This window comes from Fistularia commersonii, chromosome 36 (genome assembly GCF_037954325.1).
Source record: "Fistularia commersonii isolate RoL2024-O1a breed Wild chromosome 36, RoL_Fcom_v1.0, whole genome shotgun sequence".
In the NCBI taxonomy this organism is placed as follows: Eukaryota; Metazoa; Chordata; class Actinopteri; order Syngnathiformes; family Fistulariidae; genus Fistularia; species Fistularia commersonii.
In genome coordinates, this window is record NC_141319.1 from 835,647 (window position 1) to 856,326 (window position 20,680).

General features: G+C 40.8%; 2 protein-coding genes across 9 annotated transcripts in view; one reads left to right on the forward strand and one right to left on the reverse strand.

The window, feature by feature from the left end:
• LOC147213240 (serine/threonine-protein kinase D3-like) overlaps window positions 1–9,633 on the forward strand; it is a 34,211-nt gene extending 24,578 nt beyond the window's left edge. For 4 of the 5 annotated variants that reach the window (XM_086143092.1, XM_086143089.1, XM_086143091.1 and 1 more), the window contains 9 exons: window positions 167–443; window positions 2,614–2,666; window positions 3,347–3,419; window positions 3,708–3,820; window positions 3,952–4,113; window positions 4,606–4,704; window positions 4,820–5,087; window positions 5,446–5,531; window positions 5,898–9,633. In XM_086143092.1, the coding sequence (XP_085999218.1) occupies window positions 167–443; window positions 2,614–2,666; window positions 3,347–3,419; window positions 3,708–3,820; window positions 3,952–4,113; window positions 4,606–4,704; window positions 4,820–5,087; window positions 5,446–5,531; window positions 5,898–6,071 (1,305 nt within the window). In that variant the 3' untranslated portion in view covers window positions 6,072–9,633. The remainder of the gene's footprint in view (window positions 1–166; window positions 444–2,613; window positions 2,667–3,346; window positions 3,420–3,707; window positions 3,821–3,951; window positions 4,114–4,605; window positions 4,705–4,819; window positions 5,088–5,445; window positions 5,532–5,897) is intronic. The other variant, XM_086143093.1, reaches the window with a different exon arrangement.
• Window positions 9,634–10,110: 477 nt separating this feature from the next.
• On the reverse strand, window positions 10,111–20,243 carry ndufaf7 (NADH:ubiquinone oxidoreductase complex assembly factor 7). Of its 4 annotated transcripts, none has more exons than XM_086143095.1 (11): window positions 20,185–20,243; window positions 18,829–18,912; window positions 18,248–18,396; window positions 17,804–17,884; window positions 15,863–15,988; window positions 15,331–15,547; window positions 15,150–15,208; window positions 14,535–14,648; window positions 13,889–14,032; window positions 12,759–12,932; window positions 10,111–11,000 (listed from the first exon to the last, which is right to left on the reverse strand). In XM_086143095.1, the coding sequence occupies exons 2-11, from the start codon at window positions 18,902–18,904 to the stop codon at window positions 10,779–10,781; spliced, it is 1,362 nt and encodes a 453-aa protein (XP_085999221.1). In that variant the 5' UTR covers window positions 18,905–18,912; window positions 20,185–20,243; the 3' UTR covers window positions 10,111–10,778. The 4 variants fall into 4 exon arrangements, with proteins under 4 accessions (XP_085999221.1, XP_085999220.1, XP_085999223.1 ...); XM_086143094.1 differs by lacking the exon at window positions 20,185–20,243 and adding an exon at window positions 19,010–19,209; XM_086143097.1 differs by lacking the exon at window positions 20,185–20,243 and having other exon boundaries at window positions 18,872–19,209.
• Between the last annotated feature and the right edge of the window lie 437 nt (window positions 20,244–20,680).

Sequence of the window (20,680 nt, forward strand, 5' to 3'; positions counted from 1 at the left end):
CTGTTTTTTGTTTTTTTTTTTGTTTTTTTGAGACTGCAACCTGAAACCTCAGGTACAGGACTCGGCAGAAAGAAACCTACGCAAGATGTCTTTGGTTTCCTGGAGTTTTAGGTCAGATATTTGTGTTTGATGTGAAAGTAAGAACTTGTTCTGCTTCCTCTGACAGGAAATCCCCCTGTCAGAAATCCTACAAGTGGAATCAGCTCAGGACTTCAGCGGGCTGGCGCAGGGCAGCAACCCTCACTGCTTCGAGGTGATCACGGCCAGCATGGTTTACTACGTGGGCGAGGACAACGGGGGTCTGTACCACAACCCCGGGCTGGCGGCGTCAGGGGTGGGCCGGGATGTGGGGCAGAGCTGGGAGAAGGCCATCCGACAAGCCATGATGCCCGTGACGCCAAAAGCTAGCGTTGGCGTCGGACCGGGTCACGGGAAGGATCACAGTGAGTCCAACTTATCACGCTTTCAGATAAACCCTAGCAAATGCAGACGTTAGATAATAAATACTGTAAATGATAAATACTGTATGAAAGTAACGTTCAAAAGTAAAGGCATCGCTGATTCTTGAGTCTTTTCCATGATTTAGGTTGGATTTTGTGAGGTCTTGTAGAGTAGCGAAAAGATTCAGATGCCAGCGGGGATGGGTTTTCAAACGTTGGGCTTGAAAAATGAATGTCGATTGTCAAGGTCAAAAAGTAAGGTCAGTTGTTGCCCCCAAGGAAATGGGGCAAAATTGTGAAAGTATGAGCAACAGAGCGAGAGGGGGACAAAAGGCAGATGTCAATGCTTACCACTAAGCTTCGCCAAATAATCTTAATGAGGAGATGGACATGTGACCCTGGACGGTCTCCATCTCTCTTTATGATTTAATGGATTTAATGGATGTTTGGATCTTCTGTGAATAGCTTGTAAATGAATTTCGTGTCAGAAAACAAACCGTTACACAACTGCATCACACAGGCAAACTCAGCAGCTGCCGGCTGGCATTTTAACATGATTGAAGGGATTTTGGAGGATTTTCCACTCCATCTCACTCTGATGCCTCTCAGGTTAAAGTGACTTTTTGACAAAAAGTTTCATCAGAAAATGAGATCCAAAAGCAAACGCTAAGTAAGTAAATGGATGTCACATTATTGGAATTTACTCTAATGGAATATTTTTGGTCATCTATGTTTTCCACCTGTTTAGTCATTCAGTTTCTTTTCTGAAATGGGTGGCAGTGAAGTGGCATACATCAATACGGTAATGGACAGATTATGTAAGGAGGCTTTTTGTTTTTCATTTCAATGACAAATAGCTGATTGTGGCTCAATGACAGCCGTGAAGCATAAGTCAAAGCTACGGGATGACTTCAAACTGCACACAGTGAATAACGAAAGCGGCCCCAGATGCACCATGGCTGCGGCACAGAATCACCAGTGTCGATGACGTTACATAAAGTTGGAACGACGATCTAATTCACCGGCGTGCAAACACCGCCGGCATGTTTGGACGATCTGAGACTTGGCAGCCGCGAGTTGTTAAGTTTGTCCACCGCACAGAAAGGAACGTCACCAAAAGTACATGTAGGGGTTTTTGTGTCATTCTTTGATCGTCATGTTTGCAAAGGACTGATTGCCAGCGGTAAACTAACTGTGGTTCTGGTGATACAGAGGGGTGGGATTTTGTTGTCTGGACATCATCATTCTCAAAAAGATTTTATACAGCAATGTGTTGTATTGTTGGTTTGTGGGCGGTTGATTTATTTTTTGTAATAAATAAAAACGCCAAGTTTAGTCAGCAGGGGAATTTACATCCAAGTGATATTTTCTTGGCTCTTTACAAATCAAATCAGACATTTGTTTTCCATCTCCATGGAAACTTAGCATCATCATCCTCATCATGGCTTGATGTAGGGAGAACTCAAACATGGAATCACTGAAAATATATAAATGAAAGAAAAAAGATTTTTCGACAAAGAATAATTTCAATACACATCACATTTCATGTGATGTTTATAAACTAGAGAGAACCTGAACATGACAAAGAAATGACCTGAAAATAACAAACCCAACTTTAACTTTCCGCTTGAACCGTGTCTGCGCCCAAAGCGTTTGGTCAGGTTTGAAAGAGAGGAGGGCCGCCCTGCTGGCCTGTCCCCTCAATTACTCATTTCTACATCTTATAATGAAGTTTTAAAAAGGGCGCGAACTAAAATCCAACTTGACCCGCATCTCTGTCGGACCGTATTTACGGCAGAGGGATGACCTGATCGAAACCCCCGCCAGCGATCAGAAATCGATACTAGTGGAAAGTCTCCACAGTTTCCCATCGTGCATCTAGTTGCCGAGTCAGACTTCTGTATTTCCACATGTGCGTATACTGTTCTTTCACACACAAAGAAACCCAGACAGGAAATTAGACTTGAGTCAAATTTGGAAAATGATTTGAGGTTGTTCTTTGATCTCAGCTGGAAATCTCTTTACCTCCGATGAGGAAACCTCGGAAATGAGATTTTAATGATTTGAAGGTTAGAAAAATAAAAGCCCACACGTCTAGGTGTGAGGCATCGGAGTCACAGGATCCGGTTCATACGTTAATGCTCTGTCCATGTTTCTCTCTCATGTTCTGCAGAGGAACTTTCCATCAGCATATCAGTGTCCAACTCTCAGATCCAGGAGAACGTGGTGAGTCCTGGACGAGCTGTCCTTCCTGAAGTCTTCATAGCAAGAACATTGTACTTTTGTGATTTCCTTTGCATTTGTTCCATTTCACTTGTGCATGTGCCGGTGTTGAGCTGAGTTTTGAAAGGAATATCTATAGCATAAAAAGTTACCTGGTCTGAAAAATTCAAGACAAAATAATCCAGAAAATATCACAATAGGTTATAAAGAATGGTAAACACTTGCTAATTATTATTGGTATTTTTTCATGTGTGTGCTGTGCTCGCAGTGTTGATGAGACAGGTGTTTTTTTTTGTTGTTTTTTGTTTCTTTTTTTTAAAGACGTGAAATACCAAGATAAACACTTTGAGGTTTTCTTTTTGTTCTTATGTAACCCCAATAAACTGGACCACAGTTCAAAAGAATTGCTGCACAAGTATCTCCAGCCAACACTGACGGCTGGTGCCACGTTGTTGATATTTTGCACCTTATAGTAACACCTGGGCTTGTTTTGTTTCTGTTTTTTTTTTGTTTGTTTTTAATTTTCATTACTATGTTGACAAAAGTAGCCCGCAACGGTCAAGATTGTCTTGTCATTTGAATTCTGTGACTTAAGCACTTTGTGTATCCAATCATGCAATGTTTGTCACAATATTATTTGTTTGAAAAAGCACTGACTTTTGGATCTCTTCTTTCGGCTTCAGGATATTAGTTCGGTTTATCAGATATTTGCAGACGACGTTCTCGGATCTGGACAGTTTGGAATTGTCTATGGAGGTAAGACGGTATGACAACCCACCGGTGTCGCGGTTTATCTTTATCTTTTAGCCATATTTAACAGTAGACAGTTATCACGGAAAAGGAGGAATAAATCGGATATTCATTTGGTTCTGATGTCATTATTGGTCCTTATAAGGAAATTTCAACCCTTGGGCTGCAAAGTTCTAATTGCTTGCTTCTTAACTCTTATGGACCTGAGGTCACTTTGCATCCTTATGACCTCAGAGGCTTTAATTCAGAAATTCAAGTTAGATGTTGAACAGTTTCATCTCCCCTTTGCGGCAGGTAAACACAGGAAGACTGGCAGAGACGTGGCCATCAAGATCATCGACAAGATGAGGTTTCCCACCAAGCAGGAGAGTCAGCTGCGGAACGAGGTTGCCATCCTCCAGGTACCGGTCAGTGACCTGGTATAGGACTGGTTTTCGCCTCTAATATGGTTCAAAAACATGAGTCTAATGCATCAAAAATATTTACGCTTGTGTCCTCTGTAAACCAAAACTACATCAAACATCTTTATCTCTGCCAGAACCTGCATCACCCAGGCATCGTGAACCTGGAGTGCATGTTTGAGACCCCCGAACAAGTGTTTGTTGTCATGGAGAAGCTCCACGGCGACATGTTGGAGATGATCTTATCCAGCGAGAAGAGCCGGCTTCCTGAACGCCTCACCAAGTTCCTGGTCACGCAGGTCGCTGACGTTCACTTCAGCCACATTTCACAGAGGGATTTTTGAGCGAACGAATCAGAACCTCCCTTGTAATCTCGGCATTTGTTTTGATTTATGCATGATTTTGAAGTACGCGATCCACCCGGAGAAAAGATGTCAGCAATATTCAATGGTTGACTTTGTGCCTTGCAGCTGCGATGAGCGATTGGAGAAATGTACTCAATCTTTGTATCATGTCCCACGAGACATGAAGAATGAATGAACAAATCAACCTTTATCATGTCAAAATAATCCCAAATCATAATCAGGCTGAGATGTGGAGATTACAGCTGTTTATATTCAACAGCCAAACTAAAACGAATGTATGTAGTTGAGCGAGTTGATGTTGCCGTTGCTCAGCGTAAAGACACAGTGTTGTGAAGTGTCGGTGTAAACACCGGTGATCTGGTTCTCTCAACGGCTCCTTTTTTGAAACAATGTCGCTCAGTCTGTTTGCATGTTACGTGTCTCCAGATTCTGGTGGCTCTCAGACATCTTCACTTCAAGAACATTGTCCACTGCGACCTGAAGCCGGAGAACGTTCTCCTGGCCTCGGCAGAACCCTTCCCTCAGGTAAGAAAATGTGCACTCCTGTTTTGAAAAATACCGCTTAAGTGAGAGTCCGTCCCTCAGGTTAGAACGCTTCCAATCATGTAAGAACGATACAAGCTGTGTATTACTTCTCCAGGTGAAGTTGTGCGACTTCGGCTTCGCTCGGATCATCGGAGAAAAGTCATTCCGGCGCTCTGTGGTTGGAACCCCGGCCTACTTGGCACCCGAAGTTCTTCGTAGCAAAGGCTATAACCGGTCCCTGGACATGTGGTCCGTCGGCGTCATCATCTACGTCAGTCTGAGCGGAACGTTTCCCTTCAATGAGGACGAGGACATCAACGACCAGATCCAAAATGCCGCCTTCATGTACCCGCCCAACCCCTGGAAGGAGATCTCCGAGGAAGGTGAGGGGAAACTAATTAGTCCAAGAAAGACCTAAACACAAACATGTACGGTGATGGTAATCTCCATTAAGCTCAGACCCAGTGATTTCTGGTTTCTTTACATTCTTGATTTGTTTGGTTTTTTTTGGCAATTTTCATTTAGTTTAGTCATATAGTAATCAGATATTAGAATTTCAAACTATTTTCTTTGAATGTCACTTTAGTTTTTTCAAAAATCCCAGAGAGTTGTTCAAATTTCCCAAGAATTATCAGCACATAGTTTTACGCTGTAAAGGCATGCTAACATGTATACATGCCTGCAATCTAAGAAGCATCATGATCCAAGAGATTCTGGAAAGATGTTTTTTCTTCTCCGCAGCTACGGACCTGATTAATAACCTGCTGCAGGTGAAAATGAGGAAGCGCTACAGCGTGGACAAGTCTCTGAGCCACCCCTGGCTGCAGGTAAAAACAGCATCCTCTTCCTCCTCCACAATGAATACATTGCCTCATCAGCCTGGTCTTGTAAAAGAAGACTGTCTGTAATTCATTCTGACTTACTGTTCTGATAACAAAATCATCAAATGCGTCATAAATTTGATACTTCGTACTAAAATAACTTCTTCTCCAATTACATTTTCTTCAGTATATAATATGCAAATATTAAAACAGATTTCTGTGCTAAATGTTTGTAAGTAATTTTTAGTTTTCTGAAGTACACCGAAAAAGTTCCACGCGTTTGTGTATTACAATTCCAAACGTGATATGAAGTATAACACTCTGATGTAGTCAGAGCGTCAGTGAACACTACCATCTGCTGACATCTCCCAGGACTATCAGACCTGGCTGGACCTAAGGGAGTTTGAGACGCGTCGCGGCGAGCGCTATATCACCCATGAGAGCGACGACACGCGGTGGGAGGAGTACGCCGATGAGAGGGGCCTGCACTACCCCAAACACTTCATCATGTCACCCAACCTGGATGACATGGACGAAGACCCATAGCGGCCTGAAATATTCCCACAGAGAAGCTGCACAGCGGGGGAGCCTCAGGTCGAGGCTCCAGGAAACTGCCACCAGGGAGAACTGGAGAATTCATGGACGCTGTAATGTTATTGAGGCGATATTTCAGGTCCCACAGACGTTTTGAGACGTTTGAGGCTTTTTCTTGTTTCACCCCCTTTTTCTATAAGCCATAAATACAGACACTGTGAGCAGAAAGGGGGCGATTCTCAAGATACAACGTCCGGTTTATAAAGGAGCAGGGGGTGAGACTTTGTGACTTGTGATTAAGTTGCAGATTATGACTCCTCCCCTCCCTTCAAACAGTCTGCATTGCCCTGTAGTGTATTCAAGCATTTTCATTCGTCAAACTTACCACACAAAATTGATAGTTACAGACCAATTTTTAGATCCAGCACTAATTTTTCTCTACAAATGTGCACACAATTTTCCAGAAAAGGATTTTGTTTTCAGCGCGCAGTTGCGTAACATTCACAGGGAAGAGGGGGTCATTTTCAGAAGAACTGTGGTCTCAGTACCTTGTTTGAAACAGTGTATTTGACCTTTGTTTACAACTTACATCATACCTCCGTGACCTAGCTACCAGATAATTAGCTTTGTGAACATAAATGGGAGATGGTCTTGTCATTTTGTTTATCAGGAACAGCCAAAGCTGCATGACACAGTTTGATGAATTACTAAACAACCAAATCTGGAATACCGGAAATAAGTAAATGTAGCCAATATCCACATGGTAGCATTCCATGATTGGCGCTAGCTTACTGGTCTTAGCATGAACTTTATGGTGTGTGCTACTGTGAAATGAATCCTGGGCCAGAGTATTAAGATGAAACTCTTCTTGAATGAAAATGGAACAGAGCCACGAGGAGAATTTCTCGTCGCACCCGGCCTGTGCACATGTCACCGCAAATTTGTACAAGGGTGTCGGGCATTTCCTTTCGCCACATCCTTGTGTCAAAATGCCGATGGACAACTTTGACGACCGAGTCGCCTTTGTTGGCGTCTTCAGAGATATAGTGACGTAAATAAAATATGCGCCGAGTGAAAAAGTCTAGGAAATACATTTTTTAAGAAGCAAGGATGGGTGAACCCAAAGTGGAAGCTGTCGGTTTGTCGGTTGGGAGCCGCAGTAGCTTCAACGAGTGAGAACCTGTTCTGTATGTTAATGTTAAGGGCTAATTTTAAGCAAAACTAATATGGGAAAAAGGATTCATAGATTTAGAAAGTTAAAAACTATATAGCATACTTATTGAATGATAAAATTAACAGTTCTGCCAAAAAAAAAATCCTCCCAATCCTTTATACTGCTCCTTTCGGTCGACACCAGAAATGCAAGTGGAGCCTCAGACGGGCTAATTCAGACTTAATAGACTTTTCAGCTCAAAGAATATATTTTTATGACCTCCTTCTTACATTTTAAAATCATGAAAGTTGTTTCCATGTGAGCCAGTTTTCACTTTATGTTTCTGTGAATATTATTGAAGCAAACAAATGTGTCTTGAATATAAAGGTGGCTACAATGTCTGTAGTCATTGGGATGTTTTTGCACTACCGGGAAACTCTCTGACTTACGTTGATCAGTAACTCAACCTGCCAAAGTCAATTTTTCACTTTCTGTTTGTAAAAGCCAAGATGAAGAATTTGAGGTTTGCAGAAACATTAGCAGTTGTGTGATGGCTAAGCTCATCACAGATCAGGAAAAAAGCTTCTAAGCTGCGAATATACTTTTGTGCTTCGAGTAGCAACATTTTTCATCAAGTTTTGAGTTTTACATTAAACTGAACATTTGTGTGTTTGCTGACAAGTCGCTGTGTCCACAGGGACCATCAAAGTCAGCATGCTGAGTTATGCTAACACTCCACTTTTGTAATTCAGGAAACCAGGATTTTCCCACGCTTGATATTGTATAATCTGTAAAGGAACTTGAATATTTGATTCTTATAATTATGCTTAATCATAATTAACTTTGTGAGATTTGGGGAACAGATAATGACAGGAAATTAAAATGTGAAAATGTTTGATTTTTAATAAGTTGATCTCAAAGTGGCTTGTGAAAAGACCAATGGACGTGTTCGAAACGGGTCAAAGGCAATTCCAGATGACGTCCACCATTTCAAAACCAATCGAATGTCCGCTTTCCGTCACTTGCAAGCCTTCAAACCGCCTCACAATGTTTGGTTTTTCAAAGGTAGAATTCCTGAATGTTAGCATAACATAACATTTTGTGAAATATTTTTCCTGGCAACTGGAAAAAAAAAACAATCCTGTCCTTTTTTACATATTTTTTGAAAAGTGACAAAGAAATAAGTACGTAGAAAGGTCTTTGTTGTAATTGACAACTAGCCAAAGTTACCTGAGTAGCAAACATTGAAGATAAGCTTTATTGCTAAATGTTTGTAATGGTGAGATTCTGGAGCAAGCGGGTTCTCATGAATCGTCCATCTTCGACAGCAACGCAACTTCAACCCTCTGCTTTAAATGGATCCGAAGTTTATTGTCGAGCATTCAGCTTGTTTGACTTTTTGCATGATAACATGTTAGCATTCTTGTGTTGTGTAGTGTAGTGTAGTGTAGTGTGTTAAGCTTTTGGTTTAAGGGCTGGGCAATGTGGCACGGAATGTATGACCACAACTCTGAGAAACTCTCTTTAAATATATGTATCATGGTATGCCTGTGAATCAGCAGTGAAATTCTCAAAAAAAATTTCAAGTAATGATGAAAAAAATTGTGAGGAAATTGCAAAAATATACCTAAAAAGTAACAAGAAATTAGCTGAAAATCCCTCAGAAATGAGTAAGCAGTAACAAGACATGACAGGCAAATCATCAGATGCATTTATGAGACAAACTGGTGGAATCTCTTTTGCTTATCATTATTATTATGGTCATACTCTTGTAAATTATGAAGGCTTTTACAAAAGTCCACCATTATCAATATGACAACAAAGATCAATAAGATACAGTATAAGTCGGACAACCGGATGCTAGTCCATGTTGCACAGTCCAAGTGTGTTAGCATTAGCTTAAGATCCATTCTGACAGGAGCATTGGAGATTTCATGATTCTAGGATTCACGCCGTGGTGGCCAAAAAGTCAAACTTAATAGTTCATTTCATTTTCCTACCTTCAGATTAACTGTGGCGACAATTTTAATGTAGCTAAACAATTGATTCAAGTGATAGAGTTCTAAGTGCCAGATATTTTTGTGTGTTCAATAGGCAGATTATTCAATATTTAAAATTCAACATCAAACTTTTTTTTCCAAATTTAAACGTTTTAAAACTCGAGAATCGTGACTACTGCATCACATGGAGGGCTTTTTAGCTGACATTTTCAGAAAAATTATCTAGGGTGGCTGAAACTTGCTGAGCTGCTATTGTTGTCTTTGTGGAAAAAAAATGCCTGAAAAAAAACCAAAACAACCCACAAACTGTCCTTTATCTTAATTGATTCCAGCCTGAGACATTTATTTCATTTTTTATAACTTTGTCAAAAAAAAAAAACACGTTTAATTTTGATGAAGAAATAAAGATGTGCAGTAAATTTGGGAACCTTGTCATGTGTTTGTAAACTGATCCACTCAACTTGAAGATTTTATTTGCCCACAGAAATTGATAACTATTAACAGTTTATAGAGATTATAGAAAGGATATGATTTCAAGAATTTTGTGCACAAATGTTTAAAAAGTATATGAGAATGAATGTAAAGTTTATCCACACCAATGCGATGCAATTTTTTTTGACTGTTTCTTTCGCTTTGGCAGAGACACGGGATGCAAAGGAAGAAACAAAGAGATGTGATAAGAAAGGGAAAAGGGACCATTTTTTTGAGTTCCCAGCCATTGCTGACAGAAAGTATGGGGTCTCAGCCCGACTTTGGAGGTTCCCCCTCAAAATAGTACTGAGTCGCTGGGATTTGATTGAAACTTTAATTTCTTCCAGTCGAGTGGAGGCGCGGGGGGGATGGAGGTGCTCACGCTGAGCTACTGATTCAGAGGAAAAGCTGATAATGTTCCACAGCAGGATGTTTGGAAACGATCATTTAATCACCACTTCAGAACGTGATCTCTTTTACACACACACATACACACACGTAACTAGATCTTGTAATTGCAGACACTGAAAACATGGCTCTTGGATTCTGACCTCAGCTAAGTGGTTCAAGATGTTCCTGTAAGAGGAAGGAGAGCCTGTTGCCTCCATGTGACCTTTGACCCCACTGGCGGCGTTAGTTTCACATACGTGTTGATTCTCCGCCGTTCGGAGAGTTGGGGTCTGCCGGAGCTCCAGCCAGGACGAAACAGTTTATTTATATGTCATTTTAACCGCACGTCTTTCTCATTTTTCATTTAAATCAAATTTTCAAGGTTATTCAGATGAAATAAACCTTTTTCCCCCTTTAGATGCAATACATTAGTAGCTTGACAGTTTTTTCCAAATTAATTTTTCAAATGATATTTGAAATGAAATACTGCTTTTGAAACAAAATTAAACCCATTTGAGAGTTTTTTTCTGGGTGATTTTTAAGGCAGTTCTTGAACTTAGTCAAGTTAGACAAATAAGAAAACTATAGCGCCCCCTTGCGTAAACAAGTCACGCAGCTGTGCCCTAAAAAAATGACACATTACTCACACCACAAAGCCCATCCAAAGTCCCTTAACATGAGGGTCACGTGGCCGCCTCATGTGGGTCAGGAGAAGCTGAGCTCGGTGAATCCGGCAACGGGAAGCTGCGCCGGGCTCTTCTTCTCCAGCTTCAGGCCCTCGGAGGCCCGCGGCCTGGCGAGGCGGCCCGGATGCAGCAAGCTGAAGAAGAGGAAGCGCTCGCCCATCTTGTCCGGGTTGGTCAACATGTCATAGCTGCTGATCAGCTGATCTCTGGTCGGAGCGTCGCCGCAGTTCCTCAACAGAACCTGCACGGGAATCAGGAGGTTTCAAACTTCACGGGCAGCGACTTTCGTTCATGTCCTTTACTTGGAAATAACCAGGATAAAGCAGCCGGGAATCTTTAGGAAAACTGAAAACCAAATGATCCGAGACGTTGATATAAAATGTTTAATTTGTTCATTATCTATACTGCTTATCTATGCGGCGAGAGGCGGGGTTCCCCCTGGACGGGTCACCGGTCAATCATCGCGCCACATATAGAGACGTACATCCATTCGCACGTCATACGAACCATCCACTCCCCCATTCACATGTCGCATGGAATGGAAATTTTGAATGAATGCTTGTGAAACATCTTGTGCTTATGGAACACGCCGCTGTGTTGTGACTGGGTGGCGGACGTCCCATTGGGAAAACCAGATGGCGTACCTAGGAAAAAAACAACGCGGTACCCTGTGTGTCCAAACAGAAGATTAAGGAACGGAGTTCCACTCGACCCCTCCCTTCCACGCTCACTGTTCCTCATTCTGAAGTTTGCCTGGTGAGTTATAGACGTAGCAACAGCGCTTTGACCAATCATGTGTAACCAACAGCTATATAAGCCGCTCCCGTGTAAAGTACACTCTTTACAAATTTTGTATAGCAAAGTATATATTGGCTCAAATTGACCTTGGCACCCAGTTACTGTTCGTGGGAAATCCATAACCCACATGCAGACGCACAATCATTCATTCCCTCATTCAAACGTCATGTAGCATCAAATAGCCATTCACTCGTTCATAGGCCTATCGAGAGGTCCGACCATTCACTCTCTCATTTTTATCATTTTTGGACTGTGGCAGAAAGCCGGACAACCCGAAGTAAACAACCTGAAAGACCTTCTAGCTGCAAGGCAAAAGCCTTTATTTTCTAATTGCTTACTCTGAAATGTATATGTTTCCCAAAATGATGCTAAACTCAGTCGGTAAAAAAAGATTTCAAATCAGTACTCAATGACAACGAAAGCAAAAAGCTACTTTCATTTCTTACGGATCTTACACATTGAATGTGCGGTGATATTAAAGTGCTAGCAGAGTTTTCAAACCCTAGCTCCCCACTCGGCCCCGCGGCCTCTTCCAGCTCTTTTCTGTGTCTTTACAAGTCGCGGCAGCTGCTCGCCATCAGGACCCGTTACACCACTACGGTCCATGTCGGCGTTCATAAAGCGAAAACCACTAGAGGCTTTACGAGGTGATAATTGCTTCACTGCCACTTCTCGCCTTGGCTCTCTCTTTTACACAAGCACGTCATTCTTATTTTTAACAATTATTATTTATCTAATTATAGAATAAATATAGAAATGTAATTCTGTTATTTGATAATCGTATGATTATTCATTATTATTTCAATCCTGAGTAATCATTTAACTTTCATTTAAATCAAAAAAAACAACCTCATAGTTTGCTGCCAATTAAAAATAAGCCAAACTTTAATTTTGGAAAAGGTTGTAAATAATATGACCTTGAAACGAAATCAAAAGTAGCGAGACAGGATCCAACTAAATTAGCTGAAAAAGACCTGGAACACCTTAAGATAAACGATGACACAAAAATGCTTAAAAAAAAAAACACTTGAAAATATTTCATAAAGTTTTTTTAAAAAATGTTAGAGAAGAGGATACAAAGAATGGGGTTAATTGGAAGGGCTTGATTCGCTGCAGCAAAACCTCTAGCCGAAAGGAAAAGAGAAAGTAAATAATTTCATGAAATTATAATCATTTTATGTCAAGTCAAAAAGTTCCCGACCTGCATCCGGGCGTCGATGCCCATGTTTTTCAGGAACAGCCTCTGGCTGATGGGCCCTGCGCAGGCCACGTGCCCTCCCGCCATTCTGCGCAGGTAGCTAAAGTCCACATCTGCGGTGAGGTCTGCTGAGCCGGGGGATGCCAGCACGTCGTGCAGCCGGTGACCTTTGAAACCCTGAGAGGAGGAGGATGTTAGCGGATTACGAGCAAACAGGTTTGTTAATGGTCGTGATATTGACAGTGACGGAGGTCAGCTTCTCCTCAAGATGAGTGATCGATTATATACCGAATGAAGATGTGGACCAAAACTCCAGTTAAGCACATGCAGTCACGCATCTCAGACAGAGATGACATAGTGCTGCTAAAACACCTTATGGTCTAATCCAGAGTTGGGCAAACTTTTTTTGGCTCAGGGGCCGCATTGACTTTTAAAATTTGACAGATGGGCCGGGTCAGCACAAGATACGATACATGTTAAAAAAAAAGCACATTTGATAACAGTACATATCAGACTCATCTGACATTTGTCTCAACATTGAAAATTAAACTAGCTTGGTTCTGAAGGCTCTGACGTTTGCTTGCATTTCATGCACAGACTGGATTTTTTCCCCCAAGGCCAATCTGTGTCATTCAGGTCAGGAAAATTCTCAAGTAACTCCAAAAATGAAATAGACTCCTGTTTGAGCTCCCACTTTCATTGATCCAATCATTCACATTAAGTATGCATACTGTACCAATGTTTGGCGGGCCGGATTAAAAAGACCAACGGGCCGGATGTGGCCCACGGGCCGTAGTTTACCCACCCCTGGTTCTAGTCTCAGAAAAATTTGAACAATTCAACTTCTTAAATTTTGATTTAGAAGGAACTAGAATGTCTATAATTTTAGGGTATTTTTTTTTCACTTGTTTCTATAAATTGTGAATATACCAACATTTCCACAAGTAAAAATGACAGATAAATTAGAGAATCCTGACGCTGAAAATTCAAAACGACCTAAACTTTGCAAGAAATGACCCTGACCTCATTTAAATTTTGCAAAATCCCTTAAATGGATTGAACTTTTCACTTGAAAAAATAAAAACTAAATCAAAAAAATTAACTTGAGAAGGAAGAGAGAAACAAGTTAAGACCCTGAACGTATCCGTCTTGGTTCCGTCATGGCCGTAGTCTGCGATGAGCGCCGCTCCTCCGTCAGCTGCAATTCTCTGGGCGAGTTTCTGGACGACAACCCCGCCCTCCACACAGACCTCCACATGGCGGCGCTGCTCATTTGCCTGACACACACAAGCAAACCCGATGAACCATAAATCCACATCTCTCTCTCAAACATGCACACGCTGCTGTTGGACAGCCTCTAAACCCCGGATCAGACGCTAAATCAAAACTTATGGCTGGTCAAATGGTGGTCAGTAAAAAGCAGATGGAGGCCATAAATTGTAAAAGAAAAAAGAAAAGGGGGGTCCGTTTCCACGGAGACATCTCGTCCTCCCAGCTGGAAATGATCCTGGGGTTCTCCATCTCAGTTCCTCAGTGACGCAAATTATTTTCTTATTTTCTTCAGCAAATATTTCTATGGAAACGTGCAAGGACTCCTGGTACGCAAGGCTGTTATATATTTTACAAGCCTTGTGTTTTTTTTTTATATTAATTGACGTGGCAAATTCTATTCTCAAGGTCGTAAAATGGGTCATCACGAAGAGTCAAGGTTACGATGACAATTATCTCTCGTTTTCCCTTTGGCGCACTCAGGAGATTCCAACGTATCACATGACCAACCTGTATGAGCATGGACGACGCCAAAGTGGGAGACGGCGCCACGACGAACCTCAGCTTGCCCGGCTTGTCCGGATCGATGTCCACCATCACCTCCCTCCAGCCCTTCTCCGTCCGCTGTACAAAAGGGAACACGTCAAGCAACACGAAAAACCTGAGAATTGGTTTGAATCAAAAAAAGCAAAATGCAAATGAAAATGCAGATGACTATTTCTGTAAAGATGTAATAAAAGCCTTGAGGAAAGTGGAGGATACTTTTGAAAAGAAAAAAAAAACAAAAAAAAAACGTTTTTGACAAAATATCGAAAGAAACGTCTGGGATCACAGCTGGAAAAGTACATCAAGCTCTAAAGACCCTTCTAGTCAAAGGAAACACTAGGGTTTCTAGGAAATCAAATATGGAAAGCACAAGTTTTGACAAGTGAAATTAAACTGTTATAATCTTACAAACGTTTTAGCCTCGCCGTTGTGTCGGCTGTTTTACTATGACTCCATATATGTGGATTATGACAGGTAAGGGAGGAGAACGGGCTGAAAGCAGCCCATTCTTGATGTTTTCTATACAAAGACTTTGAGAAAATGATGGAAAGAAAGTATCAGGTCGGTTTTGAAACGCACCTGGAATTTGTGGATGGGAAGAGCATCAAAAAATTCATGAGCAAGAAAAATGCTGAACCCTTCGGGACGAGAGAAAATTCAAATTTACAGAAAGAAACATGTCAGTGCACTACTAAGACACTGAGTTTATTCTGTAGTTTTTATGTGCTTGGGATATATAAGTTCCTGTGACACAGTTTACCTGCGGGCACATTGTCTAGGTGACGGTACCAGGACACTGGCAGCCCACAGGTGGTTTCCCCCCGCCTGTAGGCCGGCTCGTCCTCCCCGGCTGCTGCATCCAAGCTGTCAGACCCGGTCAGATTACGGGCCTGGAGTTGACCAAGGGTCGGACTGACCTCTACCAGGTGGAGGGACACGGACGTCTCACCCACTACCGACCGCAGCTGACCAAACACCTGCAGACCAAACATCAGTGATGCTACTTTTCATAAATGCACTATTTCCAACAATTTCCTGCTAAGTTTTAAGGCAAATTATACAATTTCTCAGGTGTTTTTTCTGGCTGATAATAATTTTAAAATCATAATATTCTGCCATGTACTTGAAGTTATCCATTAATTTTGTTGGAAGAGTTATTTAGAAAAAAAATTCTGATAATAGCTACGAGCTTTAACAACTGACGAAGACAATTTTGAGATATCGTCATGGCAAAAATAGGCCAATTATTACTGACAACATTTAAAAAAGCGTTTTTTGATTTGATTTTCTACCAGGGCCGTTCGTACTCGCAGGATGTCGGCGGCCAAGGACCCTTTCCCGGGTCCGAGCTCCACCAGCTGCAGCTGTTTGGGCCGACCGGCGCCTATCCACTCGCTGATGATCCACACACCCACTAACTGCAACGAGATCGACGAGATGACTGACAGGAAGTAGGAGGCCAAATGATGGTGACTGTCTTACAATAGAGGATAATGATATTAACAAGACTGATGATGATTGTAGTAATAGTATAATGAAAAGTATAATTATAATAGTATTATTTTTGAACAATTATATAAAAAATGCTGGAAAACACTTAAAAACATTTTTTTGGGTCAAGTCACATATTCCAGTTCCTATGATATCATTATTATTATTATTATCATTAAATAATGGTACAAATGTCATGATAAATCAAATATAAATTGTTTTACATTTTTTATGTATATATAAAATATATAAACAGCATAATGTAAAAGCATTTCATTTTTTACCTTCAGATTAAACTTTTTTTCATTCTTTAAATCAGAGGTGTCCAAACTACGGCCTGCAGACCGAGGTGCAGTTTTTATTGGCCCACAGCAAATTCTGAAAATATAATTGAATATGGTCGCACAAGAAGCTTGAGCTCAACTCCACTGAACAAAAGTAAACAAAAACTTTTACCGGAGAAAGAAAGAAAATGGGAGCATCGAAGAAATCCAAAAAAGCACGTAAGTGTAGAAGATTTCAAACACAGCGGGAAAATGAATATTTCTTCAAAGAAATCAATGATTTGTAATGAAGATGTTGCTGTGATGAAAGAGTATAATGTCCGTCGGCGCTATGAGACCAAATACACCGGTGCCGAATGAACAGAAATTCAAGCAAATGGCAGGTAGCCTGCAAGCTCAACAACAGTTCTTCTTTCGTGCGCTAACAAAATACTGGAAAACACCACAACAGTGAGCTAATGTACCCGGAAAAACAACTTGAGCTAATCCAGTAGCGACGACCTGTGAGCGAACTCGAAACTTCAGCAGAGACAAAACTTGTTCTTTTGATTTGAACTGGATAGCATGCTGTGAGCGCACAGATGCCACAGACAACGCGCAACTCTCAGTTCTCTGTGGAATAACGACGGATGGAGCTCGGCAATGACGGGCGAGCGCACAGGAGTGAAATTGATGGTGAGCGCCAAGCACTGCTTGGACCCGTCTCTTCACCTCTTTTCCGCACTCTCCGTTGCTCTGGACTGTTGACCCAAAGTACCTGAAATCCTCCAGCTTCTTGATCTCCACTCCCTGTAGCCTCACCGTTCCACCCAAGTTCCCCTCATTCACACACATATACTCTGTCTTGCTGCGACTAACTTTCATTCCTCTCCTTTCCAGAGCATACCTCCACCTCTCTAGATTTTTCTCTGCCAATGGCCAACCTTTCTAAAAAGGAGAAATATGTACGTGTGACTGCATCTTTCGTGACAGAATTCAACCAGATTTTTCTATCATTGAAAAACATATGAAGCTTTTTCTTGACACCCTTCCTGGTGGATGAGAGTCTGCAGTTAGAACTGACTGAAATGCAATGTGATGATTTTCTTAAGAGTCAACATCAACTTCTATCAAAGTCTGGATAATGGCAAGTTTCCTCTGATGAGACAGCACGCAAAAGAATGATGAGCCTGTTTGGCACAAAACATATATGTGAATAAACATTTTCTCTGTTAAATCAGAACAAAAACTCTGTGTTTTTCTTTGTGAAGTCCTTTGTGTCTCAACCACCAAACTTTCTTCTGACTCTTTAGCCATCCTTCAATCCAAAGGACAGCATCACTGCTCCCACTGAGTGCAATGGGCCTCGAGTGTGTGGCCCAGCTATTTGTTTGTTTTTCTGTATTTGGCCCTCACTAAAAAAACTTTGGACACCCCTGATTTAAATTATTATTTTTAATTATTTTTCTAAGCTCTCACTTCTCCAAAGATCTGACTGATTTCCGGTGAGGTGATAAAATCCCCTTCAGGTCCCAGCATGTTGTTTTTCACATAATAGCCCTGGAAGTAAAACACACACAGGATGAGGGTAAAGCAGAAGTAGAAAATGCTGTTTCTTAGAAAGTATCTTAAGATTATTGGCTTGATTTTCGCTGATTTGATTTTAAAAATGTAATATTTAATTCAATTTGTAAAGTTAAATAAGTAGACCAATTAGAAAAGACATGATTATTGGCAAGAAAAAAGCACTACAACATAAGAAAGAAATGGATTGTGAACAGAAGATTTTATTTAATATTCAGAATAAAAATTACCACCAAATTTATTTAATAGACAAAACAAATCGTACTTTACGAAGTGGCTGTGTATCTGACGTTAAATGCACACACTTCAGCGGATTTCTGGACTTCAGCCTTCACTCACCATCACCGGGTTGGTCAGCACCTCCCTCATGTACTCAGCCACTGGGATTGGACCTGTGGCTTTTATTTTGGAGGTCAGGTGTCTCATCATGGAGGGCCAGGTCACTGAGGAGCTCAAGCAACGTTCTGTTGGAGCCACTCGCCATCCCGCTGTTGATCAAACATCATACAGATATGAATGACACAGGCTGTAGTAGAGAATTAAATGCAAGGAAACGTAAGTGAAGTTTCCCAAACTTTTCTCCAGCTGATATGAGTGAATGGTTGTATGTCTATAAGATAAAAGTATAAAAAAAAAATGAATGAATTAATTAATAAAATACTCATTTAAATTTAAATTTTGCCCTATACATATAAAAAAACAAACAATAAAACATTTTAGTTACATTTTTGTTGTGTAGAAATGACACCCAGTTTCAATGAAATAGTCCATAAAAATCAGTCTGGCTTTCACAGTTGATGCTGCATCTGGAAAGTAGTTCATCTATCAAATTGTAATGTTTAATTAAAGGTCGATCGCTGTTTGTTTTAAAGAAATTAAGTGTGTAACATGGATGTGAGGGAGAAAAAGTCGCCAGTCACCTGCTGCTACTGCTGGACTGACAGGATGAATGAAACTGATCACCTGCAGCGTTTTCACGGAGGGAAAAAACCTCATCCTGCTTTCTGAGAAAAAAAAAAAATCAAAAATACCAGCCGATAAGATCAGAGGCGTCTCATTTCGTTTTGTTTTAATTAGAATTGACTTTAAAACCACATGGACCTCCACTCTATGGCGTTTATGTCTGGGACTAGCATTGCATTAGCTACGTTAAAGAATGCAAAATGAAAAGAGCGAATTCCAACAATTCTTTAGCTTCGAGTACAAAAAATAAACATATCCATTTGCTCATTTGTGACACTTCGTCATTTGAAGAAGCGTGTATGTCCTTGTGGAAGGGAGATCAGCTCATGCTACCGGAAGAGAGAGACGGAAGAAGGGAGTAATGAGTTGCAAAAACATCCGGTCATATTTTCAAAATAAAACTTGTCCAGGTCGCTTGGTATTTAAACACAAAAAAATTATACATTACATTTGTTCCATCCTTTGAATATATGTATTTGCAGTGACCAGAAGTCCTTTCTGATGTTTGCGAGTCTCTAATATATTTCTGGTAATTTCCTGCTGTTTTTTTGTCATTTACAATTTCATGTTGATGTTTTGTTGACATTCATACATTAATGATTTTGGTAATTTTCTTAGCCAATATTTTCTGACTTTATTAAGCAATGTAAAGTTATGTTTGGTTATCTTTTTTCTTGCTTTTGTTGCAAATTTCCTACTGATTTTCACTGAGTTTTTGCTGTTTTTCAGACATTTCTTTTTTCAGTTTCAACCAGAATCCAATTATCATAATCTGAAATCCGAAAAACTGGGTGTTCCCAGTTGCTCCATACAGAAAAGAAATAGAAATCAAACAAAATAAGATGAAATATGACTTGTCTCAAGAAATATCATGTCAAGGAAAAACTAAATGTATCTATTTGTATCATGTACGAAACTCGTGTATCATTGATCTACACCATGCATGCTCATATAATTACTACTCTTATTACAGTTGTTACCCTATATATGCATCTACATATACATATACTGAACTGTACATACATATATGCATATATACATATAGACAGAATTGTATATATATTGCTTATATCACCATAGAGCTACAGTGACAATGGGCTGGCCTACAGGGAGGAGGTGAAACATCTGGTGGGCGGGAGGTGCAGAAACAACAACCTGGTTCTGAATGTTGACAAGATATTGGATACTGTTGTAAGTGCGGAGCCCGGCCGGTCACACACTCTCCCAATCTACGACACAGCTGTGGAACTAGTCAGCTGCACCAAGTTTACAGAAACTGCAACCATTAGGTGACAGGTAATACTGGCCTTTACCAGGCAGACACCTTGGACTGATCCGGGCTCAATGCAGACGGCTTCCTGTCTTGATCGTTTGGGGTAGAATTATTATTCTTCCATCTATCCATTCACCTTCCGCGGGGGATGCTGGAGCCTATCCCAGCTGTTTCTGAACTGTGGGAGGAAACCAGAGAACCCGGCGTCCCCAAAGACAAAGGGAGAACATGCAAACTCCACACGGAAAGGTCCCCTTGTCGGAATCAAACCAGGGTCCTTCGTATTGTAAAGCCAAGGCCACTTTGCCACATTATTATCATCATTATTATTATTATTATTATTATTATTATTATTATTATTATTATTATTATTATTATTATTAACCGTTTTTCTTAGTGGGTTGAAAACTTGACCCAACTCAGGGACAACAAACCGTCCGATTGGGCGAACTGCGATTACGTAGGTGGATCGAAACTTGTGATTGGGTAAAAAAAAAAAGCTTTCCGCCAATGTTTTGGAGAAACTGCTTATTAAG

Bases quoted from the DNA above. Each gene is read 5' to 3' on its own strand.
- ndufaf7 (XM_086143095.1), bottom strand. From the start codon at position 18,904: ATGAGGTTTTTTCCCTCCGTGAAAACGCTGCAGGTGATCAGTTTCATT. The intron at 15,209-15,330 runs GTAAACTGTGTC...CTCGTCCCGAAG, and splicing joins CCTAGACAATGTGCCCGCAG to GGTTCAGCATTTTTCTTGCT. The intron at 14,033-14,534 runs GTTGGTCATGTG...TGTGTGTGTCAG, and splicing joins CGTCGTCCATGCTCATACAG to GCAAATGAGCAGCGCCGCCA.